The 26,356-nt window shown below is 34.4% G+C and overlaps 3 protein-coding genes across 3 annotated transcripts; all 3 read right to left on the minus strand.

The window, feature by feature from the left end:
* Positions 1-2,181: 2,181 nt before the first annotated feature.
* Positions 2,182-4,187, minus strand: LOC125608581. The gene is made up of 2 exons (XM_048778996.1): positions 3,125-4,187; positions 2,182-3,035 (listed from the first exon to the last, which is right to left on the minus strand). Exons 1-2 carry the CDS (start codon positions 4,185-4,187, stop codon positions 2,182-2,184), a joined length of 1,917 nt encoding a protein of 638 aa, XP_048634953.1.
* A 9,446-nt stretch (positions 4,188-13,633) lies between these two features.
* Positions 13,634-14,189, minus strand: LOC125608582. Its single transcript, XM_048778997.1, has 3 exons — positions 14,183-14,189; positions 14,062-14,141; positions 13,634-13,972 (listed from the first exon to the last, which is right to left on the minus strand). Exons 1-3 carry the CDS (start codon positions 14,187-14,189, stop codon positions 13,634-13,636), a joined length of 426 nt encoding a protein of 141 aa, XP_048634954.1.
* LOC125608938 lies at positions 14,137-15,803 on the minus strand. Its single transcript, XM_048779596.1, has 6 exons — positions 15,559-15,803; positions 15,060-15,174; positions 14,862-14,986; positions 14,695-14,776; positions 14,486-14,597; positions 14,137-14,414 (listed from the first exon to the last, which is right to left on the minus strand). Exons 1-6 carry the CDS (start codon positions 15,773-15,775, stop codon positions 14,244-14,246), a joined length of 822 nt encoding a protein of 273 aa, XP_048635553.1. The 5' UTR covers positions 15,776-15,803; the 3' UTR covers positions 14,137-14,243.
* Positions 15,804-26,356: the final 10,553 nt, after the last annotated feature.

Consider the following 26,356-nt stretch of genomic DNA (forward strand, 5'->3'; position numbering starts at 1 on the left):
TTTAGTTGAATATTGTGGTATTGCTATTATATTAAAAGTTTTTGTACCTGGGGCGTAGGTGGGGTAAACCCATGGTAAGTCTCTTCTTTATTGGCTTGTATCATCGCTGGGTCGATATTTCGAGGTTGTTAATCTGTGAATATAATTGTTATCAGATTTCTGAAAAAGATTGGAGTAAAAATAAATATTTAAATTAACTGTCTCGGGATGAAGGCCTTTGAAGATTTCTTTGTAGACTATGTTCTTCACTTTCAGCTGGTGTGGATCTTCAGTTTTGATGATCGTTAATCCTGCTTTGCTGTGACACGGGAGAGGGCCACGTAAAGTTGACCATGAGAAAAGACTGGCTTAGGCAGGTATAAGATGACCTCTTTTAAGCTTTGGCCTTGGCTTTTGTTGATTGTCATTGCGTAGCACAATCTGATAGGAAATTGCCGCCGACTAATGTGAACGGTAATTTCGTTTCATCATACAAAAGCACAATTCTTGGGATCAAGACCTCTTCTCCAATGTGGGATCCAGTGATGATCTCGGCCTTCAGAACGCGTTCACCAACGTGGGTTAGGATCATCCGAGTAGTACCGTTGCATAATCCTTTTTTCTGATTTATGTTTCTGAGAAGCATAACTGGGGCACCAACTTTCAGAGTAAGTTTGTGCGAAGGCAAACCCGAGAATTCCAATGAGTTAAGATACTCAATGGAGTATAGTGTATCATTTGATCTGATGTAGATCTGATAACTCAAAGCTGTCTGAGCTGTAGTAATCTCTTGATACCCCGTCGTTCCGTGAGATGGTATAAGCATTGATTTCATCAACGGTTTCGTTACGGGGGTGAGATAGCTTTATCGGTGTAGGAAGTCTGGAATTCATAGGGCTGCTGTTTGTCCATATGCAGCATCAACAACTTCTTTCAATGGGTCAACAAAACTCTGACAATCAATGAGTCATCGATATCTATGAGTTGGTCATTGTACCCATCCCCCTCATATTCTTGTTCTTCTCCTAGACGACCTTCCCCGACTCTGAGAAGCCATTCAGAATAAATCTTCTCATCCTGATTGACTCGCATATTTGTTTTCAAAGAGAACTTGTGGCAGCTATTCATAGATATGAATGGCTTATCGAAGCCTAGTACAGTATCAGCTCTTCTACCTTGCGGATGACTGGTAGGATCTGTCTGAAATCACCACCTAACATAACTGTTTTGCCACCAAAAGGCTGATTCTTTGCGGTGGGATTTTTGATAGACAGAATATCCTTCAACGACTGTCTAATGCTTCGAAAGCATGTTTGTGTGTCATCGGTGCCTCATCCCAAATTATGAGGTCTGTTTCCTCAATTACTCAGCAAGCATTGTACCTGGTTTGATGTTGCAAAGCTTATCTTCGTCGAGCTTCAATGGAATATTGAAGCGAGAGTGAGCTGTTCTCCCGTTTGGTAGTAGCAATGCGGCTATTCCCGAAGAAGCAACTGGTAGAACAATTTGTTTTTTTGACCGAAGTCTGGATATAATAGTCTGGTATAGGAATGTTTTCCTGTGCCCCTGCGCCATATACAAAGAAAAGTTTTCCTTCTTTCTTGTCAACCGAGTCTAAGACTGATTCATAGATTGCAAGTGCTCAGCATTGAGCAATTTGTATTGATTGTCATGTCTTAGTGTTTCCTCCGCAACATCGTAATCCATTTCTTGGTTCCAAAACTGTTCCCCAGTTCCTTGAGCAAAACAGATTGATCTTCGGCATTATCCTTAAAATAGTTAAGGAGCGATCTTGCATGCGCATCTAGCTTTTCAACTTCTTCAAATGGGGATATGCTCCAGGGGTACTATCGTCCAGTTCCAGATTCGCGTGGCCTAAGATCCTTGCCTCTTGTGAAGTATGTCCTCGCTCATTGATTTTCATGAGTGTTCCCATAGTCCTTTAGGGCTTGGCGACGAAGCAGTGTTTAGGAATGTGACAAACATATCACGAAGCTGGTATGGGCTGGCCGTTCGAGCACCCTCCGACATACTCTCGAGCCATTCAACATCGTCGTCCAAAAGGCCTCGTGCTTGGCAAACTGATTTGAAGTCCGGGTATTTAACGTCGTTGTATTTTTTAGCTCGTCGTAACTTCTAGGACCCTTAATCTTATAATGAGGACCCTCAGGTAGTATCGATCGCCTGCCGAAGGATGGACAGCTACGACTCGGCCAATTGTTTTCCTCTCTTACGCTCAGTCCACACTTTAGCACTGTTGTTCCAGACAAAAAATTCAGGAATCTGCACATATGTCAGTGTCCGGGCAAACGCTGACCTTCTGCATAAAACCATCCACTCTGTGAACATCGTCTTCTCGATACCCGGTTTGTGGATTACCCGACCGAGGTTGTCTGTTGATTTAACCGTAATATTATGTTCGCCTTCCAAGTGAATGATAAGCTTTTCAACTGACGGCTTTCTTTTGTGTATGTGGAATGCGAAAGTCCGCCACATAGACTCACAAGCTGATAAATATCGGGCTTCAATGTAGTCTTGGATCTCATTGCGTTGCCTTAGGACTTTCTCCTTTGATCCTCCGGATCCTGTCGCGTCGGATGTAGTTGCTGTATTTCCTTTCTCAATAACAGCGGTTGCTCGGTCAACGCCCTTGGTTATGTACTTGAATAAGTATTTCACCGCGCTTGTCCGATTACACCATTCAACATTAATATGAGCTTCGTACTTCTTCAGAAGGTTAATGTTATGAGGCACGACGAAAGTGTTGTCTAGTACAGCTCCAGCCTTAACTGTACACGGATCTTTGTTTCGGCGTCGACGATATAACACATACCCGGATTTGTCAATCGAAGTGTTGTCGTTATTCGGCCGAGGATACTTTTTCGTGCACACATTGTTTTCCATACATGGTGACTTCGGATTGAAGTGTCCACATGGACCGTGGATCATGTGTTTCGTGACTAAGTCGTAAGCAGCTGGGTCTTCCTCTTTGTTGGGGAGCTCGGCCGAAATTATTTCATCCACTTCTTCTGCACTTGGTGTTCTGGTAGAATTTCCTAACCACAATAATATATGTGCATGAGGGAGCCTCTTTTTTGAAACTCTATTCGGTGGAGAGCTGCCTTATATGGCTTGAAAAAAGTGCCTGCTTTGAAATCCTTGAGCAGTTGATCTAGCTTCATCTTAAAAACCCGACATTCAATATCCGGTCTATCATTAGGAGAATCTCCACCGTATTTCTGAAGATGTTCTTTAATCTCGCTCCAGTTTGGATTGGCCGTCATCGTGATAAACAAATCTGGATTGCCGAATTCTCTGCAAATAGCCATAGCATCGTGGTATTTCTCAACCAAGTACCGGGGGCCTCCGGTGAAACTTGGTGGCAGTATAAATCTCTGGCCAATAATTTTAGCATCAGTGTCACCTTTACTTACAGCATCAAGGACATTGCTGTAGAGCTCAGCCCGCAAGATTTCTTGGTTATTTCTCGCCCACCTCAGTCGGTCTTCTTCAATCGCTGTGTAAACGTCCACAATAAACTGATGGAGGAGACGACCGCCTTTAATCAACGTCATTCCTTGGTTAGGACGTGTTTGGATTAGAGAGGCGTAGTATTGACGGATGGTCACGAATTGCCTTGTTCTTGAAGTGCCTGTCTCAAGATGAAGGGGAATTTCTGGGTGAAACCCGTATTCACCATACGGAAACAAAAGAGGGTATTGGAGGCTCATATATAGAGGGTGATCGTCACGTATCTGCTGCAGAGTGTCAGATTGAAACTGAACCACTATATCTCGTTCTCCAATTGTTGATGTTATATCCCCCACGATAAGACCTGCCACCTCGCTTGTAGTTGGAAGATCATATTCTTTCCCCTTCCCTTTATCTTGGACTAACCTAATAGTAAACTCTGACCCAACGCTTTCGTAGTGGTCTCGTGCACGACGAAAGATCTTTGCCAGACAATTGTTCTCGTCAATCATCTCGATGAGGAGGGCTAACGTTGGCTCATCGAGGTTACCTTCTGCTGAGGTTTGCCCCATCGCGTTTAGGCGGTTTTTGAGTTCGTTAGCCGTGTCAAATATGTAAAGCTGGAGATATTCTGGGAGACAGCCTTGTCGTGGTATGAGCGAGCCAATTCTGTGGTGGGTTTGACCTTGGATCCGTATAGTATAAGGACCAGGTGCGTGGACGACACTATAATCCATTTTCATTCCAACGGATGTAAAAGCAAGGACAGAATTATAGACTCGGATTGTATCTCGAAACCATCTGGCTTGAAGAAGTTTTTCTAACAGGGCTGGCGGCTGGTTGATCGGTGGAAGCTTGATTTGGCCATGGTTACAGCAAAGGGTGAAAGTTGGTTCACCTGTTCGTGGGTCTGTAGCAGTGCTTTCAGAAGTCCACATTAATGCACCACATTTTGAGCATGGTACGATTGAGTTTTCATCAAGTCGGGATGTGGAACCTTTTTCTGGAAAATGTTTATTACGAATTGTTAAATCATAGTTTTTGAAATTTAAGAGTTTAACAGAGGGTTAGAAATTATTATTTTTTATATTTTGGCAAAAAAGTTTTTTATTTGTTTTCTTTGGTATTTTTTTTTTTTTTTTTAAAAAAAATTATTTGTTAAAATGAATTAGTCTTAAAATTTGAATTAAGTTGATTTTTAGAAACACCATTACGCTGGAAAATATATTTGAGAAATTATATATATATATATATATATATATATTTCTGGGAAACTATAGGGGCTTAAGTAGTATGCACCTTTCTTTTTTGGTTGAGTGCGACGCGTTCCTTGTGGATTTGGTGGAGCATTTGTATCTATATAGAAACAACGTAAATTTGAATCAGAAATGTAATAAATCGAATTAGATTTTATCAGCCATTATGCGTACCCCGTGACGATGCCGACGTTCGTTTGGATAGCAAAATGGCCTTTCTCATATTACGTGCATTTTTCTGCTTGACTATTAAGATTAATAGTTGTTAGGTTAAAAGAATATAGCATGATAGATACACATTTTAGGATTATTTCTTACTGTAAGAGTCGCAGTTATCACATCCACCTGTTAAAATAAGTCTGGGAAGTTAGGTTGTTTGATGAATAAGTTTGGTTTAAGATATAATAATATGATCCATATATACTTACAGTCGTAATATGTTGGTTTGAATGATGGTCGGTCATTTACCAGATGAACTGAAAATGTACACAGTTTAATCATTGGGATAAGACAATTTGTCTTAGGATTAGATAGTTTGGGTAGTAAATATATACCTTTTGGTTTATTAAGTGATCCACGTGGTCGGCCTCGCTTCCTCTTTTGCGTGGATCCTCCTGTAGTTTTGATAATGTTATTTTCTTGGTTATATTAAGTTATATATTATAGTTATGATTAAAATTTAAAGTAGAAGGTAATAAAGTATCTAGATTAGTTATTTTCTTGGTTATATTAAAGTAATATATTAGTTCATTCAGGATTAGATATTTTGGGTATATAAATCTATAAGTTTGGTTTATTAAGTGATCCACGTGGTCGGCCTCGCTTCCTCTTTTGCGTGGATCCTCCTGTAGTTTTGATAATGTTATTTTCTTGGTTATATTAAGTAATATATTATAGTTATGATTAAAATTTAAAGTAAAAGGTAATAAAGTATCTAGACAGAATTTTGAAATGTTCTAATTAAAATAAAATAATTGTGGGTCATTAGGTTTTTCCAATTTAAAATTATTAGTATCCCTTTAAATATAGGATTAATCCAATTTCATAATGAAAACATAATACACTGTTTCGTGTATAGTACTATTCTAATTTGATATCTTTACGTGATACTCGTTTTTATTTATACGTATTAATTTATGTACTTCTATATTCTTTTGTTCTACTCTCAATGTAACTATGATCTAAATAAACTAATAACAATAGTAATGGGTAGAATAAATAGCTAGGAAATGGTAATATGGTTCCCAAAATAAATAGATTTTGGAAATAGGCTTAATAGTGATGGTGATGTTCATATATTTTTATTTTTATTTTTGGTTTACAATAACTGTTGTATTTGTAGTATTTAAAATAAATTGATTTGCAAAGTTAATCTTTCCAGCTATAATAGAAATCATAATAGCAAGTATTTTAAAAATATTCCGAACTAAAATAATATATAGGTGGGTCTTAATTTTTTTTAATTACAAATTCTATTTTTTTTACGTGTAATAGTTGAGAACTGACAGTTGAATAACGTTTTAGAACATTAATTTAATCTATCTTTAATCTACTAAATTCTATTTTTCAAAATCTTTAATCTACTATTAACATAATATATTTTTTATCCAATTATTATTTTGATGTTACAAAATATTGATTTAGTTTTATTTGTATTTTAATTTTATTTTAATAATTTAGGTGTTTATTTAATTTTAAAATTATCAAGAATATAATATATTTGTAAGTATTTTTTAAATATATCCAAATATGATGTCTTATTTTTATGTGAAATTTCATCTTTCATTATTCCTTTTTCTTGCCAAAATATGGTTAATGATATATTATAAATACAGAAAATATAGAAACCTTATTGTACGGATTTGGTCTCGAGTTCAAAAATAAATTAATGTGTCTGTTATTTAAAAATTTTAAACAGAATATTGAATTTTATGTTTAAAAATATTAAGCGTGTAATGACATGTGATTTCAAATATAATATTTTTTATTCAAATAAACTTGGAAGGTTTGCTTCGGGGTTCCACCTGTAGATCTTTTTTGATGTGAGATTCGCTGAGATATAAGTGGTATGTCACTCATTGTTGAGGTATTTGTGTGGGGTGAAGTCTTTGTCGAAATGTGGTAAATAAAGTGAGTTTAAATATATGATTTTTTTGTCTTTTAACGTTGGTGTGAATGAGCATTTATTACTGAATGTTAATTTTATGAGTTTTTTTATTTAAAGTGTTTCAGTTTCGCTGGAATTTATATGTTAGCGGAAGTTTTTAAGACAATGTATCTAAGTTTTTGTTTTGGAATCAAAAAATTGTATATTTGTATTTTCTCTCTTTGGATCTTTCCATCGTCTTATAATAATTTGAGAACATAAAATTATCAAAGAAATCTCTTTGGATTTAATAACGATTGTAATTTTGGGTTTGCCAAAATAATCTGTTAGGAAATGAAAAAAATTAACTACCATGATACACTAAGTTTATCTATATTTTTTTGTTAAATAAATCTTTATAATTTAATAATACTTGGGAAGATAATTGAGGTTATTTGATTTAGTGAGCATATAATTCTTTTAATGTTGGTTTTAATGAGCATTTATAGGTGGATGTTAATTTTTTTGACTTATTTGTGAAGGTTGATTTGATCTTTATAATAACGTAATACTGTTTTGGTGATGTTAGTATATTTTAAATATTAGCTTTGGTTTATAATAACTGTTGTATTTGTAGTATTTTTAATAATTTGATTTGGGATGTTAATCTTTTCAGCTATAATAGAGATATTAATAGCAAGTTTTTTAAAAAAGATTTCGAACTAAAATAATATATATGGGGCTGTCTTAATTTTCTACAAATATGAATCATAGTATCACTTTAAAACCCACTTTCCTAATTAAAACCCGACACGTCTTTATTTATACATAATAATAATAATAATTCTTTACGGATGCAATTCAATTATAATTATTATTATTTCTTTTTCAATTAAAAATTTAAAACAGGGGAAACAATTATTAGATAAGATAATGGATTTATTGTGTATTAAGCAAGTACTGCTCTACAATATGGGCAAGTTAAGGTTTTTTCAACCCAGTTCGAGATGCAGTGATGATGATAGGTATGATTACAACTCAAGGAGTTGATATCCAGTTCGGTGCCAAACTCTTCCCAACAGATTGGACATATGTCATTTCTTTCGCTAGGAATTGTCTCCCTTCGATTATCCCGTAGCTCGGTGAGATAAACATCCAGGTCAATTCTGCGGATAACGTCTGGATTAAGATCATTTATTTTAACAATTATATCAAAATCAATATTGGTGGGATTATTGAGTGTTGGGATATTGCGTGCGGCAACGGCGGAAGCCTCCTCGACTATCTCAGTAATCGTGTCAAAATCGATCTCGTGGTAACCAAGCATAAACTCCATATTGCTTGCTGTTTCGTGTGTTAGATAACCACTACTTGTTGTCTTCATGTCAATAGAGATCACGATCTTCGTTTGTTGTGTATTTCGTCTCTTTATATTCATGGTGATGCTTCTTTTTGGAGATGTCAGACTTTGTGAAGTTTTGTGGCGTACAATCCAAGAAATTAGACTCATGTTTAGATTTTAGTGGAGTTGTCTAGATATATGGATGAGTTGTACAATAGATACATGATGCAAGGGGTTAAATAGTTGAAAAGTATGTAAGTTTTCTACTATAACATTAATATAGGTTGAATAGAAAATAAGTTACATATTATAAAACTTTTCCTGGTCTTAGGAAGTTATGGGTTATGAATTATAATTATTAAAGAAAGATGTTTCAACTTGGACAGTTGTAAAAATTTTTTTCGAAAATACAACTTTATAACATTTTAAAACATATTTGAAAGATGTGGTTGAACATTGTTCGTAGTATATTTATTAATATGTTAAACAAAAATAAATATATTATAACTAACTTATGTAAAATTCCATACATATTTTAAGAATCTTTCAAATAAAAAAAATCAGACATAAAGGTATAATGACTTCTTTTTTAATAGATTATATATAAATAAATCCATATAAATTTTTGAATAATCATATAATGAAAAGCAAAGGCTAATACAATTTATAAACATACAAATAAGAATAGAAACTCAGTATTGATCCTAACCAAAATTTAGATCATTATGAATCTAAAATTATCATATACTCAGAACTTGAATTGTTTTTTTACTAAAAAATTAAAAAAATGAACTCAAATGAGTAAAGATGAGGAATTGGATTATAACTAAGAGTTAATTAGTTTATGATAATTCTATTTTATTTTAGATATTGAAAACAACAAAGTTTAATTTAAATAGCTTCTTATCTCGAATAAGTTCAGCAAAAGAAAAAGTACTCCAATAACCTATTTAAAATATAAACACCCCATTTTCAAAAAACGAAGCATACTTAATAATATTTTAAACGTGTAATAGTTGAAAACTTACAGTTGAATATCGTTCTAGAATATTATTTTAATATATGTAATGGTCAAACTTTAATTGTATTAAAAGAATTTGGAGTTTTGTAATATTACATAAATTAGAGGTCTTTAAAACCTATAATAGCATTTATGGATGGATGTTAATATTTTTGACTTGTTTGTTTTTGTTGACTTGATCTATGTGCACTCGCTTGACTGAGGAAATCGTGGCCACGTGAGGGTGAGTGAATTCTATTTGTGAACTAAGAAAAGTTTTTAGTATAATAACTTTACCAAATCTTAATTATATAATGCTTTTGTAACTGCTTAATATGGGAGGAAGGTGATTTTTGTAAAAAGTAGAGACTGGAATCAGAAATAGTACAGTTATATTTTCTCTCTTTAAAGCTTTCCTACCAAAAAAAAAAAAAGCTTTCCCATATTTGTATAATAATGTTAGAATTTAAGTTTTATGAAGATTTTTTTCCCCTGAATTTAATGTTTTTATCTATATTTTTTTTGTGTTTTGCTGTAAGTCCTGAATCAAGTCTGAGATTTTAGAGTTTTTTTAAAAATATAATTATATATACAACATAAATTCTCTTATTCTAAAGGTCGGAGTCTTATCTTAAAATATAAAACCCCCTTTTAAAAAAGAGTACATAATCATATTTCCCAATCATATGTTATGAAATTCGATTTTTTTCAAATCTGTAATTAAAGTAGCTCAATTTGTAAATATAATGAATTGTAGTAATTTTTCCAATTCATAAATCTATACAATTTTATCTCCAAACGACCACATATTTATAGTGGACTTTCTTATTCACTCTGATCATGCCTTACTGCTCACTAACTTGCATGGCTGAGCACGGATATGTATTTAATTTTGGTTCATTTATCATGTTTAGCATAAATTAACTAATTATTGTAAAAAATATTTGTTTTAGTTTTAGAATACAGATTATTTTATTTAAAAAGATCAAAATCTCATCTTGGATAAATTCACGAAAATAAAGGAAAGCAATCATAAAATAAAGTTTAATGAAAACAAATCTAGGTATCAAGTTCTTTGAGAGAGAGAATAATAATCCGAATTATGCATGAAGGAAGGTCACTCTGTGCTGCATGTTTTTGCATAATCTCTAATTCGCCTTTTGAAATGCTTTATGTAATCAATTGATTTGTTGAAGTAGAAAACTGTTGCTGGTGATGAATGGAGTATAAGTTTGCCTGCAAATATTGGATATTGTTTTTATGTTGATAAGAAAAATATTCATATATGTATTATTTTTGATGTTTTAAATTGAACTATTTACCTTGGATTAGTTTAGGAATTACGCTTGTGATGATCATAACTTTAAATTTTCTATTCTTCTTGCTTTGTAGGATGCTAAAATCTGCTGCTTGCTGGTCGCACAATATGAGTTTAACAATCGTTGACCTGAGATAGAGATGTGGTATGAAGATAATAATTATTTTGTTAAAAACTATTGTGTTAGACTAACCTGTTCAGCCGTAGGCCAATCGTAGCATCAATATTGAGTTCTGGGTGGTCAAGTTTTATTTTTTGTATTATGACTATCTGTCCCACGACGTCTGCACATTGATTTTAAAATAAATATACATATTTATTTAACTAATATTGGAATGACATACCTACCTGGTAAGTATGTGGGTGTACTGGCTAACCGCAATAGATTTGTGTATTTCTGAGGTGACAAACTGTGAACTGGGAACATCGGACCATCAAGTGTAACATTCAATGCTGTTGTCCTTTGGCCGATCTGAATATAGTACGACAGTTGGGTGAGCTTCCGTTGTCGTGAATTATGTATGACATAAAATCTCGAGAACTCATAACTATCTCCTTCGGTTAAGTTTTTTGAATCATTCGGCTGAATGTCTCCGGTGACCCGACCTTCTAATAGTTGTCCCTGGGTGTGAAAAATATTTTGTAGGGCCGAACCAATTAGGCAAGCAGTGAGTAGTTTAAATCAAATATGGTGGATTGGGAAATATATAGATATTTGTATATATATATATATATATATATATAGAAGTTTAGAAAAGGCTTACGTTGTGGTCGTAGCACATGAAGCCGATGGAAGTTCGAGTACTATCTGTTTGGTGTTTTTTGATGTCCCAAACATTTCTTATACATACGATGATAGGACGAATTGAAATCCCTTCTTGAAGTTGGTGGATTTTTTGAGGAATGTGTTGCATGGAAGTTGTCACTAAAAGATATACGATTTAAAAATTGTAATAAGATACAGCTAGGTAGTTAAATATTGTTACGAAAATGTTTTTTATTTTTTATATTTATGTAACTGTTTATGTTATTTTATAATTACCGAAAATATATAAACATTATTGTACGGATTTGGTCTCGAGTTCAGACAGAAATTAGTTCTTCTGTTATTTAAAAAATTTAAATTAGAATATTGAGTTTTATGTTAAAAATATTAACTGTGTATAATAACTTTTATACAAAATGGCATAATAAAATGAAGACATAAATGATCTTAGAATTCAGAATTCAATTGACTTTTTTTTATTTTTCGAAAAGTTTGGCATCAAAGATTGCTTTCTCTGCAAATCGGACAACTTATGTTTCTGCAAAGCCACTGATCAATGCAAGGGAAATGGAAACTGTGGCCGCATGTAATAGTACAAAGATTGTTGTGTTGGTTGTAATTTCCGAAGCAAACAATACACATCTTGTGGTTGGGTTTGTTTCAGGGTTTCCACCTGTAGATCTTCTTTGATGCGAGATTCTATGAGATATAAGTGGTATGTCACTCATTGTTGAGGTAATTGTGTGGGGTGAAGTCTTTGTCGAAATGTGGTAAATAGGGTGGGTTTAAATATATAATTTTTTGTCTTTAAACGTTGGTGTGAATGAGCATTTATTCCTGAATGTTAATTTTATAAGTTAGTTGTGATGGTTAGTTTATTTTCTTTCAGCTTAAATTTTATCTGAGATTTATAAGCAAAACTATGAATAGTTAATATATGTTTTAGATTAGCAACAATTTACTGATTTTTTTATGAAACATAATTTATATAGCCATTAAATATCATTGACTATAGAATTGTTCTTTATACTCATAAGAAATAATTCCAACGTAATAAATAACGTAAATAATTATAAGAATGACATGGTATTATTTAGTCTTTCAAAAACTCAGTATTGATCCTAACCAAAAAAGTAGATCATTATAAATCTAACACATGTTACATTTTAAACAGGTAGCGCAATAACTAAATTAAACATAGCTAAACAAATCTTCTTCTTTTTTTTGAATCTCATAATTTTGTAACTCTATATTCTAAGAAGTCACACTCGACTTTGCATCTCTAAAGCTTTGTTAATTATTAAGTGCATGCACGAACCGTTGCATCACTATCCTATAAATATTAAAGTTTATATCTTGTGAAAAATTAAAACTTTAAATAGGAAATATATATATTATATTAATTTTTATTTTAAAGTTACGTTAAACATTTGATTAACCTTTTGTCTCAATATGTATGTATATCCTGGTTTATGGCCTAAGAAATACAATTAATATATCTAGCGACATATGCATATACCGACGACCATTCCTATAAGGCGATTTTTAGGATGATTATAAGAAGGTGAATATATAAAGCATATTTACCTGCAGTTTGCGAAGGGGGTGGAAGAGGTGGCTGCTCCATTCCTTATATATTTCTAACCTTATAATGAAACTGATTAGCAGTTAGATTGATGGATTAAGATTTGTATATTCTTGGTTGATTTAAAAATTCTTACCTTCCACAGTACGTTGAGTCTAGCGTTGATTAAAGATGGGAAATAGGAAGCTTGGTTGCAGCAGCTTAAGGGGATGCTTCAAAACGGAAAAAGAAACCTTGGTTTACCGTACAGCAGCCTAAGGGGAGAGTTAGAGGAGAAATAATTCGTGTTTGATATGATTTAGGTAAAATCGAATTACTTGGTTGATTAAAAAATGAGAAGATATATTCTTGATTTTAAAAAATCGTGTTTGATATGGTTTAGGTATTGATTGATTACTTGATTGATTCTTTTTCCATAATCGGTACTAAATTTATGCCTTCAACAATTTAATGGAAAGTAGAGTAATTGTGTAGATTGGAAAACACGTTTTTATCCAAAGTAAAATATGCACTTGAAAACCTCCTTTTTTTCCTAAAATGTTGCTTTCATTACAGACATTTTTCAAAAAAACCAAAAGTTCGTTAAAAAATGATTTTCAAAATCGGTATTGATTGACCTGTTTGTCACAAAGCTATATTTCAAAACATCTAAAGAAACAGAGTTATAAGCCTTAAGAAGTAGAATAATGATAATCAAAACATAAGCATTCAGAGTATATAAAAAACTTTAGAGAAATTGCAAGAAATTATAAGTCAATAACAGAGAGAGAAAAAAAAAAAAAAACTTTAAACGTAATCCCATGCAAGACATAATACGACACACGTAAGATCTACACCCCACGCTTAAGGCGTTTTGCTTTGCCCATCTCATCCATGTCACCATTGCTCTTACTTCCTTCTGCCGAATCCCCACTGATTTTGGAAGCTTCACACACCTTTGTTCCAGTCTCAAATCCTTCCTCCAAGGTTGTCGGGTTGTAGTTTCCTCCCGAAGCTTCTGTGACTGGTGGAGATTCCATAGGGAGAATCTTGGTCACAGTCAAAGATCGAGACTTGCCATCTAAGTTGTGCTGTGTAACTTTTACACAAAAGTTATGTTTCTGACCGATAGTGCTAATTAAAGCTTCCGGGAAAGGCACCTCTTGAGTAACTCCTTGGTCTCCATTAGCCTGACATTCAAGATTATCAATATTCAATTCTTACGTGAAGACAAATATAGAGAGTACCAACACTAAGAGTTCTGAGTGATGAAACTTACCTCAAAATAGCTGCTGACTAACTCGGCTGCATGCTTCCCGGTTAACTCAAAACCAGCATCACCAAGTAGAACAAAAACAGCTTGCTCACTGTTATCATAGACAGATATCTGTGCACGGTACCTGCCATGAGAAATTAATAAGCTAATACCATTCAAATTGTTATTGAGAATTGAGAAGTGAGTTAGAATAAATACTGTGGCACTCCTGATATGTTGACTTTCCCACATTTTGAACACATCAAAGAAGTTGGGCCTTTCGTAGCCTTAGTATGGCAACCACTGCACGATATGTAATACCAGGTTGAACCATGGACCACATCATCAATCGTAGCCGTGCACTCAAAAAAAGCCTCCTACACAGCAAAGCTCTATAAGACTCACAATTTTTAATAAATGACTAAGAAATAAGTAGACCAATTCGTACCTTATTAGATCCATCCCTGATGTAGGAGAATATTTCTCCTATGGTCAGTGTCTCCCTTTTAGTAACCACTTCTGCATTAACCAACTCAGCACTCTGTGGGTTAGAGCCCAACCTGAGACAGAGTAGTAACATTTTGATCCATTCATTCATTGATATGGGATGAGGCAGCTATAGATTAAATATAAAAATGTAAATATATATAGATTTACCAGCTAAAGTAGTCGACCGTAGGTTGGACGTCGCAGTCCATAAAGACACGTGAGGAGGACATTGTAGTCAGTGCAAGAGTACCTGTTGTATTAAGCAACACCCATTTAAAGACCACCAAGAGTAGATTACTAATTGTAAGAAAGTTTTCTAAAGTTAGAAACTGAACCTCCGAGACTCTTGGTGTTAACGGTCGTCACCAATAACACGGTGGGGGTGCGTTCGTATGATTTGAATTTTTTGCAGAAGTCTCTTGCAGCCTGGTCCCAAAGGTAGAGCTTCACCACAGGTCCACTGCAAAATATTGTCACTAAATGGTTAATATAAGTAGACAGACAAAGTGTTTAAGAAATAATAATTCACTTACTCGTATGACTGCACATGAACCAACACATGCCTCGCCCTAGCTATGTCCACTTCATCAAGAACTGGGGTCCCCGTGAGACACTGACCATTAACCAGCTTCATGTGCCCAAGAACATCTATACCATTAATCATTAAGCGTGTAAGTAAGAAGACTAAATATGGAAAAGCATTTCAACAATTTCATAGAAAATAACCAGACATAGAACTCAACCAGCTACCAGATCCTAACCAAACTATCCTACAATAAAAAAAAAAAAAAATACCAAACACTGAGTGTAGTAAAAAAAGTCCTCCTCAGGGTACAAACGAAATTAGTAAATCTTATTTGTAATCTTATTTGTAATTAGTAGATCAACCGTAAAAGAAAGAGTAGTGCGCACTAAGTAATCTACTTTCTCATGAGCAAACAAAACCACACACGCATAGCACTGTAAGCAAAATTCTAGATTAATCATCAACCATTGCAACTCATAGATGGTGTGTGTGATAACAGAGATTACCGTAGAGGTCTCCTTTGCTATCACAGCCAGCTTGAAATTCCTCAAAGGAATGAAAACGGAATCTGTCTTCTTCAAAAGGAGTGGGACTGTCTTCAAGAACAGAGAGCTCCGAGTTCCATGAGAACGACACCGTCACAGCATGATCAGAAACCCGATACATGGTTTTGTTGCTTGATCCATAAAAATTGTTGAGCTTGTAAAGCGATCCAGGCTTCATTTTAGACAAATGTCTCTCAATACGGCTTGGAGAAATGAATCCTTGTATAACAGATCCCTGCGAGAAAATACAGTACCAATAAATAGTTTTTTTTGTTTTATAAAAACTAAGGACAGTGTAAAAATTAACTATATAAATCAGGATCTAAAAACAAATTCAAGAACTATCGAATATGGTAAAACGAAGAAACTTATCGATATAATATCAGGAGATAAAAAAAATACAAACAACGTTTTAAATAACAAACAACGAAGAAACCTATCGATATTAATCACGATCTAAACAACAACCCTTACAACGACCTAAATAACAACGAAGCTAAAAACTATATAAATCAGGATCTAATAACAAATTTAAGAACGATCGAATATGGTAAAACGAAGAAACTTTTGGATATAAAATCAGGAGCAAAAAAAAATCTAAGATCGTTTTAAATAACAAAGAAGCTAAAACTATATTGGGTGAAAACATATACCTCCTCGTCAATTAACAGCATCTCAATCCCAATAAGCGTCTTCTTCAGAGGGTTCCAAGCCTCCCAGAAATGAATCAAGCGGAAACGCAGCTGGGTTTCGTGGGGACCCGGGGTGACGTCGCGGAAAAGCATGATTTTGTCATCGTGATCGGAGGTAACAGGGGATTTTCCATTCGGTTTGAACGCCATAGGGTAAGGAGAGAAGTTCGAGATTTGGTTTCCACGCAAAAGAGATGAACAATATATAAAGGGGCAGGAAAAAAGCAAACCGAAACGAACTCATAAAGGATAAATTGATGGATGGAGATGTCATGGGGTATTGATTGTAGAGAGGTGGATCGAAATTTCTGTAACGATGAAGAACAAAGAGTGAAGACGAAGAGATGGAGGCGCAGAGCTTCGAGGGTTCCGCCTCGCGTGGGTTTGTTTTTTTTTTTAATATACTCAGACCTAGCCCAATAAACCAACCGAAGCCCAGACAATTCAAACCATTTGATTTCGTATCTCGACCCAGAAACCCAAAAAGAAAATAAAAACCGAAATCCTACGTGGATTAATCAAATGTTATGATTGGGTGAATATTGTTGCCTACGTGGACAGGCTATAAACTCACTATTTGTTCCTTTTAGTATAGAGTAGATTTTAATAGATATTCATTTAAACAAAATATAAGTATTTTCTGATAAAAGAATACATTAATTTCGTAGATAAACATTTTTGGTCATAATCCTTATCGAGTTTTGTTCTAGCAACCGTTAAGAGAGCAAAATATTTAAGAGTTTGTTTCACCTTCTCCGGTGTCTAGTAAGCTTCGTCGGCGTCGTGAGAGGACGATTTATAGAGTCGCCTAGTAGGTTTATTAAGTTAAGATGAGGTTCTTCGGTAGCTGAGATTCCTGAAATGGTGTCTGAGAATGTCTCTGTCTTTTGGTTCGTTTGCGATACTTGAACAGATCTGAGACTGTTTTCTAGTAGGCAGTGCCAGAATATGTCGGCATTGATGTGGGACATTACTTCTTTCATCGGATCTGTTGAAATGGGTTCTAAGTGATTCTTGGATGGTTAATTGATCGCTCCATATTCTTGTTATTTTGTTGAATGGTCTCTCAGTCTTTGTTGGATGTTTAAGTCTTTCACCTTGTGTTGCCATGTTTTCAATTCTCTAGATTAGCAAATTCAGTTCTTTGTTTTTGCTCTGTCTACATCCTTGTTGGACCTTTTTGTTTGCCATCTCCTTCCTCCTTTGTTATTCATGGGTAAGCTTTTATGAGCATCATGTTTTGCAAAGGGTTTGGGTTTATAGCTTGATTTTGTAGTTGTGGTTGTTAGGGATCTTTGTGATGAACAACAGAGACTTAAAGACACAAGATTTTTAACCCAGTTTCCTTGAGGTACCTCTGGGGTGAGATCCTTCTCCCACGACTTCCACTATCAAGCAAAGCTTACAAGTTCCTGTCACTTCTCACAAGCTTGAGAATGACAAAGGAGATTACAAAAGGAGAGATACCAACACACTCTAAGAACACAAAGACTTGAAATTTGTTTCTTCTCTTGTCTATGGTAGCTTCTCACTCTCTGACTACTTCTCTCCTTCTCCTTTTTGCCCTTTGCTCAGCCTGCAGTTCCTCCTTGGCTGCCTTTGAACCTTTTGCTTGTCTCCCTCTTGAGACCTTGTGGAATTTCCCTCTTTGTTGTCTCTTTCTCTTTAGATCTTGTAGAGAGCTTTTTTCTCTATTTTTTTATTTTTTCTTGATTAGGAGGCACAAATTAGGTTAGGGAGTTTATATATGGCCTTCCAAAACCCTTACACGAAATGGGCTTTAGCCACTAAGGTCCAAACATAACTTGGAATGAGGCATCCACAGAAACGCATCCACGGAACTGCATTTGTTTCCAATTTCACATAACCAAACGCATCCATGAAATAGCATCCATGGCAATAGCATCCATGACCAAATGCACATTTCCAACAGTGATGATGTCTCCTTGCAGCTTTTGGTTCTGTAGCTCTCTCTCATTTCCTTTGGTTGTGGAATCTGCATCCGGTTGACTGTCGATCATGTTATGCTTTCAATGGTTCTGCTTTGGTATTTGAAGTGTGTCATTGCGAAGTTGTTCTAATTCTCTCTAATAATTGTCGGTTTGTTCATGGGGCTTTTGTTTTAGCCCAGTGGTTTGGAGCTCTTCATTTAGCTCTTATCAAGCTGCATTTTGTGATTCAAGGACGGCCTCTCTTGTGCTCGTCATTATGGTTGTGTTACTAGGTTCCGGCCGATATATGTGTTTACAAAATAGGCTTATTTGTTCTTTAGTTTTTATGGGGGAAGTGATTTTCTGCAAGAAAGTCTTGAGCATTGGTGAAAGTTAGTTTTTAATTTCTATGGTTTAGTATTGTTGTCTTTGCTTCATGTGTTATCCGGCTTGTGGCTCCAAGTTTATCCGGTTTATGTCTATGATGTGTTTTGGATAATTGTGTTGTGTTGAACATCCCTTTAAGTTTGTGATGGGATGATTTGATAAAAGATAATAAAATTACGGTTCATCTTCAAACATGTATCATATCCTAAATATGATGAAATACGATGAAATGAGACAGTTGTTTTGTAAATTCAATTAAAAGTACATACATGTAAAATTTTGATATTTATTGAAAATATGTATGTTCCGCTAACATTTTACTTCTGCGAATAAAATACTTTTTTTTTTTGACAGCAAAAAAACATTCACAGACTCATATAGACTCTGTAAACCAAGGTGGTAACTCTGAATCCGTGTGTACGACGAAAGACGGTTGTTGCCGAGCACTACGTGCCAAACTATCCGCCCTTATGTTCTCCGCCCTAGGTACATGAACAATATCTGAGTTGACGAAACTTCTTCTCAAAAGCTTAATATCTTCCAGGTAGCTTTCAAATGCTGGCCATTCTTCTGGTTCCGAAACCATCTTCACCAATTGAGAACAATCCGTTGCAAACGTAACCTGAAACTGTCTTAAATTTCTCATGCATTCCATTGCCCAAATTAATGCCTCCATCTCCGAATGAAGCGGTGAAATACATGCCCTTACATTCCTTGCCCCTAGTAAACCATCATACCCTGGTAATGTACTGAGCCAACCTTGCCCTGAAAATAGATCCTTATCTTTCCATGAACCATCTGTGAAGCACCATCTTCCTGTGGTTCCTAAGTTAGGCCTGACCTGTATTTCATGTGCACACCCGTTGTTACTAACTTGTGCCTCCGCCCAAAGTGTTGATTCTACTTCTGCTAGTCGAAGTGTTTCCCTGGGATCAATATCAAGATTACTGAATACTTTATTGTTCCGACCCTTCCAAATATACCATAATATCCATGCAAACTGATGATCCTCCATCTTTGGATTAACTCTCCAAAATAGATGGTCCATATTAGCAAAAAGAGAGCCAATAGGGAAAAAGTTCGGGTTTGATGGGATTTTAGAAAGTGCCCAGACTTGACGAGCTGGGGGACATTCAAAAAACACATGGTTTATTGATTCCTCTGTATCGCCACACCGTGCACAGCAAGTATCTCTTTGTATTCCTCTTGCTTTTAGATTTTTCGTTACCGCTATACAACCTGATATCAACTGCCATAAAAAAATGTTTTAACTTTGGAGGACACCTCACTTTCCAGCAAAAAGCTTTGAGTATATCAACATTGGGACCATAAAATTCTGGTGGTTTTTCCTTATCAGGATAAATCCTTTCCACTTGGTACCCTGATTGTACCGTGTATTTTCCATTCTTGGTGAAATGCCATCCATTCCTATCCTCCATCCGATTTCTACTCAATGGTATACTTTCGATTATTTTTGCATCGTGTGGATCCACCAAATCCCTAATTGCCTGTAAATTCCATGTTCGGGATTCCGGATTAATGAGAGAATCCACTGTGAGTTCCGGGTAACTATTATGAAGGTTTTTGTTAGCTGGTCTCGGGCGAGTGGATGGGAGCCAGGGATCATTCCATACTGAAATAGATGATCCTGTTCCAACCCTTTTAATTAGTCCTTTACAAACCAGAGATCTAGCAGAAGTAATACTCCTCCAGCCATATGACGGGGAATATGAACGAATCGGATCCAGGGGTGAAGCATTCCTGTAATACCGTCCTTTAAAAACTCGAGAAAAAAGAGAATTTGGCTTCTCGATCAGCCGCCATAATTGCTTCCCAAGCATTGCCGTATTAAAATCAGTCAAGTCCTTAAAACCTAAACCACCATTATCCTTATGGACACACATTTTATCCCATGATTTCCAATGCATACCTCTTGTACTACCTCCTGGGCTCCACCAAAACTGCGCAACAGCACCCGTTAGCTTCTTCACAGTCGTTTTCGGTAGCCGATACACAGACATCACATGGTTTGGCAAAGCCGTAACTACCGATTTAATAATCACCTCCTTGCCACCCTTAGTAAAAAATCTAAAAGTCCATCCATTAACCCTATTATTTAACCGATCTTGTACGAAGCCAAACACTTGTACCTTAGAACCTCCTAGGCTTTCTGGCAGGCCTAAATAAGATCCCATTCCACCTAAATTCTGAATTCCCAAGATATCCCTCAATTCTTGACGACTATCTTCATCAATCTTATGTCCAAATTGAATTGAGGATTTCTGGAAATTAATCTGTTGTCCAGAGACAGTCTCATATTCCTTTAGAATCCTGAGTATAGTCTGACACTCTTCCTTGTTTGCCTTACAGAAGAATAAGCTATCATCTGCGAATAGCAAATGAGAGATGGTAGGGCAAGCTCTTGCCACTTTCATACCGGTTAATTGTTTCATCCGCTCCGCCTTTTTGATATTTGAAATTAACGCCTCCGTACACATAATAAATAAATAAGGGGATAAAGGATCCCCTTGACGTAATCCCCGCTGGGGAATAATAAGACCTCGTGGCTGCCCATTGAGAAGCACTCTATATTGAACCGAAGAGACACATTCTCGCATTAATTTGATCCAATAAAATACTATGGTATTGAAAATTGCCATAATTAATTTAATTGTAGTTGCATATTTTTTTTATTTTGAGAAAGTAGTTACAAACTTACATATTTCTTGCAGAAAAGAGAGAATCAATTCATTCAAAGGTATTAAATTGTTTTAAAAAAAAACAATTGAATTTGTATCTGATGTTATTACTTAAGGTCAAAAAATAATACTCCCTACGTTTCTTAATATAAGTCGTTTTAGAATTGTGCAATTAGATTAAGAAATTATTTTTTTTTTATATTTTCTAAACAAAAACATCATTAGTTATTTACATAACCACAAATCAACCAATAATAAAATAGAAGGTATATTGTCATTGGTCATATAACATTAAGTGTTAATAAATTTTACATAGAAAACCGAGAACGCCATATAATTTGGAACATAAAATTTTTTTAAAACGACTTATATAAAAAACGGAGGGAGTATAAAATATAAAAAAATAGTATTATTATTTTTGGAATAAAAAAATACAAACTAGGTTCACGTCCCAGTGATATGTTTCAGAAATTATAGCAAAAAGTTCACATCACAGCATAAGATCAGTTCATGCCCAATTGCCCACCCACGAAAAGTCAAAAACGAAGCCTAGCTAAATCAATGGTTATGAATAAATAAATGACTAATAGATACAAAGAAGAAAAAAACATAAAGAAATAGAAATTATCTTATTAATTAAATCATATTCTGCAAAAATTAATGTAAGTCAACCCATCATCCGTTGACCCATGGGAGGAGCCATTATGTCTTGTTTCTGCCTTTGCACATTCCCAATCCATCCTATATAAACCAATATTCTACCAAGTCAAACATTGACAAACAAACAAAATGTATTCAAAGTGTTTGTGAGGAACGGTATCGTCTTAGGTCTGTGCCATTGTCGGGTTTCGTAAGTGAATCAAGCGAAGGCATATTGAAAATACTGGGTTTCGAGATTCATTTAGTCTCAGCCCGAAATGAATCTGAGCTGGAAGGCGCGAGTTTGTTACAAGTTTGGATCCCACATTCAGTTACAAAACACGTGAGTCATCATCGTCTCTTGACGAAAATCAAAACAAGCGAGAGACAAGGAGTTTTACATAGAGAGAGAAAGGAGAGGCTACGAATAAGTTCGAAGAGAGTGCTAGACTAAGAACAGTTTAATAGTTTAATTCAAATTAAAATTCCTTCTTTCTATCTCTGATGATATTCATTCCAAGTATTCTAGCCGCTAGTCCAAGATCCTTCATTTCAAACTCAGACTTCAAATCTTCTTTAAGTCTTAAGATTTCTTTCTTACTCCTTGCTCATGAGCATGTCATCAACATAAAGAAGATGATAGACACTGTCTCCTGATCTGTTCTTTTTTAAATATACACACGGGTCCTTCACACACCTCGTAAAACCAGTAGCCTTCATAAAAGAATCGAACCTCAAGTTATTGTTTCAACCCATATAGCGATTTTTTCGGAAGACACACTTTGCCTTCATCCCCTTTCTTGATGAAACTCTCTGGTTGTTCCATATAGATATTCTTATCTAAGTTCCCGTGAAGAAACGCCGTTTTCACATCCATTTGTTCCAACTCAGCATCAAAGTTGACAACATACGACATAATGATGCGAATGGAGACATGCTTTACGACTGGTGAAAATATTTCATTGAAGTCAAAGCCTTCAACCTGAGTATAACCTTTAGCCACAAGACGTGACTTGTATCTAGGATCTTCCACTCTTGGTATACCTTTTTATACTTATAAATCTATTTGCAACCAATGATTTTTTGTCTCAGAAGTCTCTCAACAACGTCCCATGTATCATTCTTGTCAAGCGAGTCCTTCTCTTCACCCATAGAAGCATTATTAAACTATTAAATTCAATTATTTAATAGTTTAATTTTAATTAAACTATTTAACCATTTATATGATGATAAGTGGAAAGATCGGTTGCGAGTTTCTTAAGCATTATCATTGATGATTTTTCACAAGAATCTCTCAAAAATAAGAAAAAATAGAAAGTACGAGAGACAAGGAAACAAAGTAGAGAAAAATTAATGTCTACATTTTTGGCATAATTTTAAATATTAATATTTGATTATAAATAAAATTTTATACAAAAATTATAATAAAGTTTGTGTTTTAACTTTGAAAAACTCATATTAATTTTCAAAAAAGTGGTATGGTGCACGAATAGACCATCATAGGGAAATAGGCCAATTCCTACATCAACAAGGACCAACGGTCCCGATCAGTACATAAACATGTTACCTGTGCGAAAACATACATCAACTACTAGAAAGTTTAATTTTCATACGCAAACTTTCAAAATTTAGTTTTATCATACATTGACTTAATTTCCGTTAGTCAAACGTTGAGCTGTCGTTAACCAGTAACAGAAAATCGGCTAATTCCTACATCAACAGTGATCAATGGTCCAGATCAATACATAAACACTTCACCTGTACAAAAACATACATCAACTAATACAAAATTTAAATTCAATACATGAACTTTCGAAATCTGTTTTTAACATACACTAAAGCTTGACATGCGCGTCCGTGCGGATATTTGTTGTTAATTTTTTTATAAATTGTTTAGTGACATTCCTAAATATATAAATTTTTGTTAATTATTATGTTCCTATACATAAAAACCAAAGCCATCTGGATCTGAAAGACCCTATTCGAATCTCACCCAAAATTTTATAATACCCGAACAAAGCATAATTTCAAAACCTAAAAAAATTTGATATCCGAAAGAACCAATCCATACCCAACCGTATACTTGATATCCATATCTTAATGAAGTAGTTAAGAAGTATAAAAAATGTAAAAGATATAATAAAACACTTAAAAATAGGTAAGTTCTGTTTTATATTTTTATAAGACATGCTGTCAAATTATTTGAAAAAAAATGCAATTAATAAAGTAGTTAAGTTGAATGAAAATAAGGAAAGAAAAGATGTAATAAATCTGTTGAAAATAATGTTAGTTTTATTTTGTAATTAAATTTAATAAAATAGATTTACCTAATTTCCACTAGTCAAATAATACCGAAAATAAATGGTATGTCATGTATTGATTAAGTAAAGTTTTTTATTGTATTATGTGATAATTAAACCATAGTATGTAGTAATTGACAGAGAGAAATGAAAATGTTTAGCTTATCGAAGAAATTCTCTTTTCTCTTTGTTCAATTTTGTCTTCTTTCATTTTTTTGGTGTTAATGTTTTCTGTTGTCGTAAAAGTTGAAGAAAAAATTAAAGAGAAAAACTAACTAATAAATTACACACAAAAAAATAGTTTGACATACATGATTTATTTTTCTCATTCAATTACCGCGTAATACAGTTTAATTACCACATAATACATTAAAAACCTTACTTAATCAATACGTGACAGACAATTTATCTTCGATATTATTTGACTAGTTGAAGTTAGGTAAATATCAAGCTTTAGCGTATGTTAAAACCAGATTTCAAAAGTTCATGTATTGAATTTGAATTTTGTATTAATTGATGTATGTTTTTGCACAAGTAAAGTGTTTATGTATTGATATGTATCATTGGTCCCTGTTGTTGTAGGAATTAGCCGGTTTTCTATTATCGGTTAACGACAACTCAACGTTTGACTAACGGAAATTAGGTCAATGTATGATAAAACCAAATTTTGAAAGTTCATGTATGAAAATTAAATTTTGTACTAGTTGATGTATGTTTTCGCACAGGTAACATGTTTATGTACTGATCGGGACCGTTGATCCTTGTTGATGTAGGAATTAGCCGATTTCCCGACCATCATATGAAGTATAAAGCATAGCCTCGTATCCACTTGGTTACAAGGTGAAGTGTAGTGCCTTCGCACCTTGGAACCTTCCTACCGCTTGAGCACCACCTTGTGTTTCATATAATAAAGTTGAGAAATAGTGGTGGAATTTTTTTAGATAAATATATTTTATAAACTCTCAAATGAAAACTGATTCTCACCATCGTTCTAATTTTTATATGGGAAATTAGGTGAGATGACGCTACAAAAAAGCATAATTGATTGAGTAGCCAATTACCCTAACTTTTCACTGTTTCACATGTCTTTTATATAATATTGATGTATTACCCCTGCTTGAAACCGGAGAAACCTGCTAGAAAAAAATAAAATTAAAAATTACTATTTTGCAAAAATATGTCGTGTCTCTTCCAGATTCACACCCCTTTGAATAGTTTCACTCCAGATTCTCTCCACCGCGTTTTCTCTGATTACAATCCCTTGCTGATTCGCATTCACATTCCAATTTGTGTTGATCCTTGCCGAAAAGACCTGTGTAGTGGCGATCACCTCCATCTATGCAAACGGCACCATCTTCCGTCACCACCGTATGTTCTTCTCTTCTATTTACTGTATCAACAACAAAATCTGTCTCTCTGATACGGTTATATGTATTATCTCCATTGATGTTGCGAGATACAGTTACATTTTTTCGCAGTGGATGAAGTTGATCGGAGAAGATAAACAGTGTCTGTTTATTTTGTTCTATTCTATTCGCATATGGAATAGAAATGTAAAACAATATGTGTTATGTTTGTTCTATTCTATTCGCATATGGAATAGAAATGTAAAACAATATGTGTTATGTTTGTTCTATTCCTGTTATGAAATGCGATATATTCGGCTACTCTTCTATTTTATCATGTTCCATTCCATTTGATGATTACTAAAGAGTGTTTTATTTTGTTAAGAAATATAGTTTTTGAACAAGTAAATATCGTGCTATGATCTAGATTGTGTAGTTTAATATTACATAATATAATTTAATTTTACATAATATATGTAATTTTTAGACTTTGATATTTGGGTTTAGGATTTATATTTGGGTTTAGGGTTTATATTTTGGTTTAGGGTTTAGTGAATATAATTTAGGGTTTAGTATTTAGAAGGTGAGGGGATATGGTTGGGGGATCAGTATTAACTTCTTCCATGAAATCATAGATATTTCATCATTTTGTTCCATTCGGGTTTAGTTTATGAAAGATTGGGGCTGACATTGGATTAGGGTTTATATTTCCGTGTAGGGTTTATATTTAGGGTTTAGGGATTAAAGTTTAGGGTATAGTTGGGT

Source organism: Brassica napus, chromosome A5 (genome assembly GCF_020379485.1).
Source record: "Brassica napus cultivar Da-Ae chromosome A5, Da-Ae, whole genome shotgun sequence".
Lineage (NCBI taxonomy): Eukaryota > Viridiplantae > Streptophyta > Magnoliopsida > Brassicales > Brassicaceae > Brassica > Brassica napus.

Bases quoted from the DNA above. Each gene is read 5' to 3' on its own strand.
- LOC125608938 (XM_048779596.1), bottom strand. From the start codon at position 15,775: ATGAAGCCTGGATCGCTTTACAAGCTCAACAATTTTTATGGATCAAGC. The intron at 14,987-15,059 runs GTAAGTGAATTA...AATATTTTGCAG, and splicing joins GTTCATGTGCAGTCATACGA to TGGACCTGTGGTGAAGCTCT. The intron at 14,415-14,485 runs GTACGAATTGGT...TTTGCTGTGTAG, and splicing joins TCAGGGATGGATCTAATAAG to GAGGCTTTTTTTGAGTGCAC.
- LOC125608581 (XM_048778996.1), bottom strand. From the start codon at position 4,187: ATGGATTATAGTGTCGTCCACGCACCTGGTCCTTATACTATACGGATC. The intron at 3,036-3,124 runs GCACTTTTTTCA...TATTGTGGTTAG, and splicing joins GCTCAAGGATTTCAAAGCAG to GAAATTCTACCAGAACACCA.
- LOC125608582 (XM_048778997.1), bottom strand. The intron at 13,973-14,061 runs GTAAGTTTCATC...CTTGAATGTCAG, and splicing joins TAGTCAGCAGCTATTTTGAG to GCTAATGGAGACCAAGGAGT.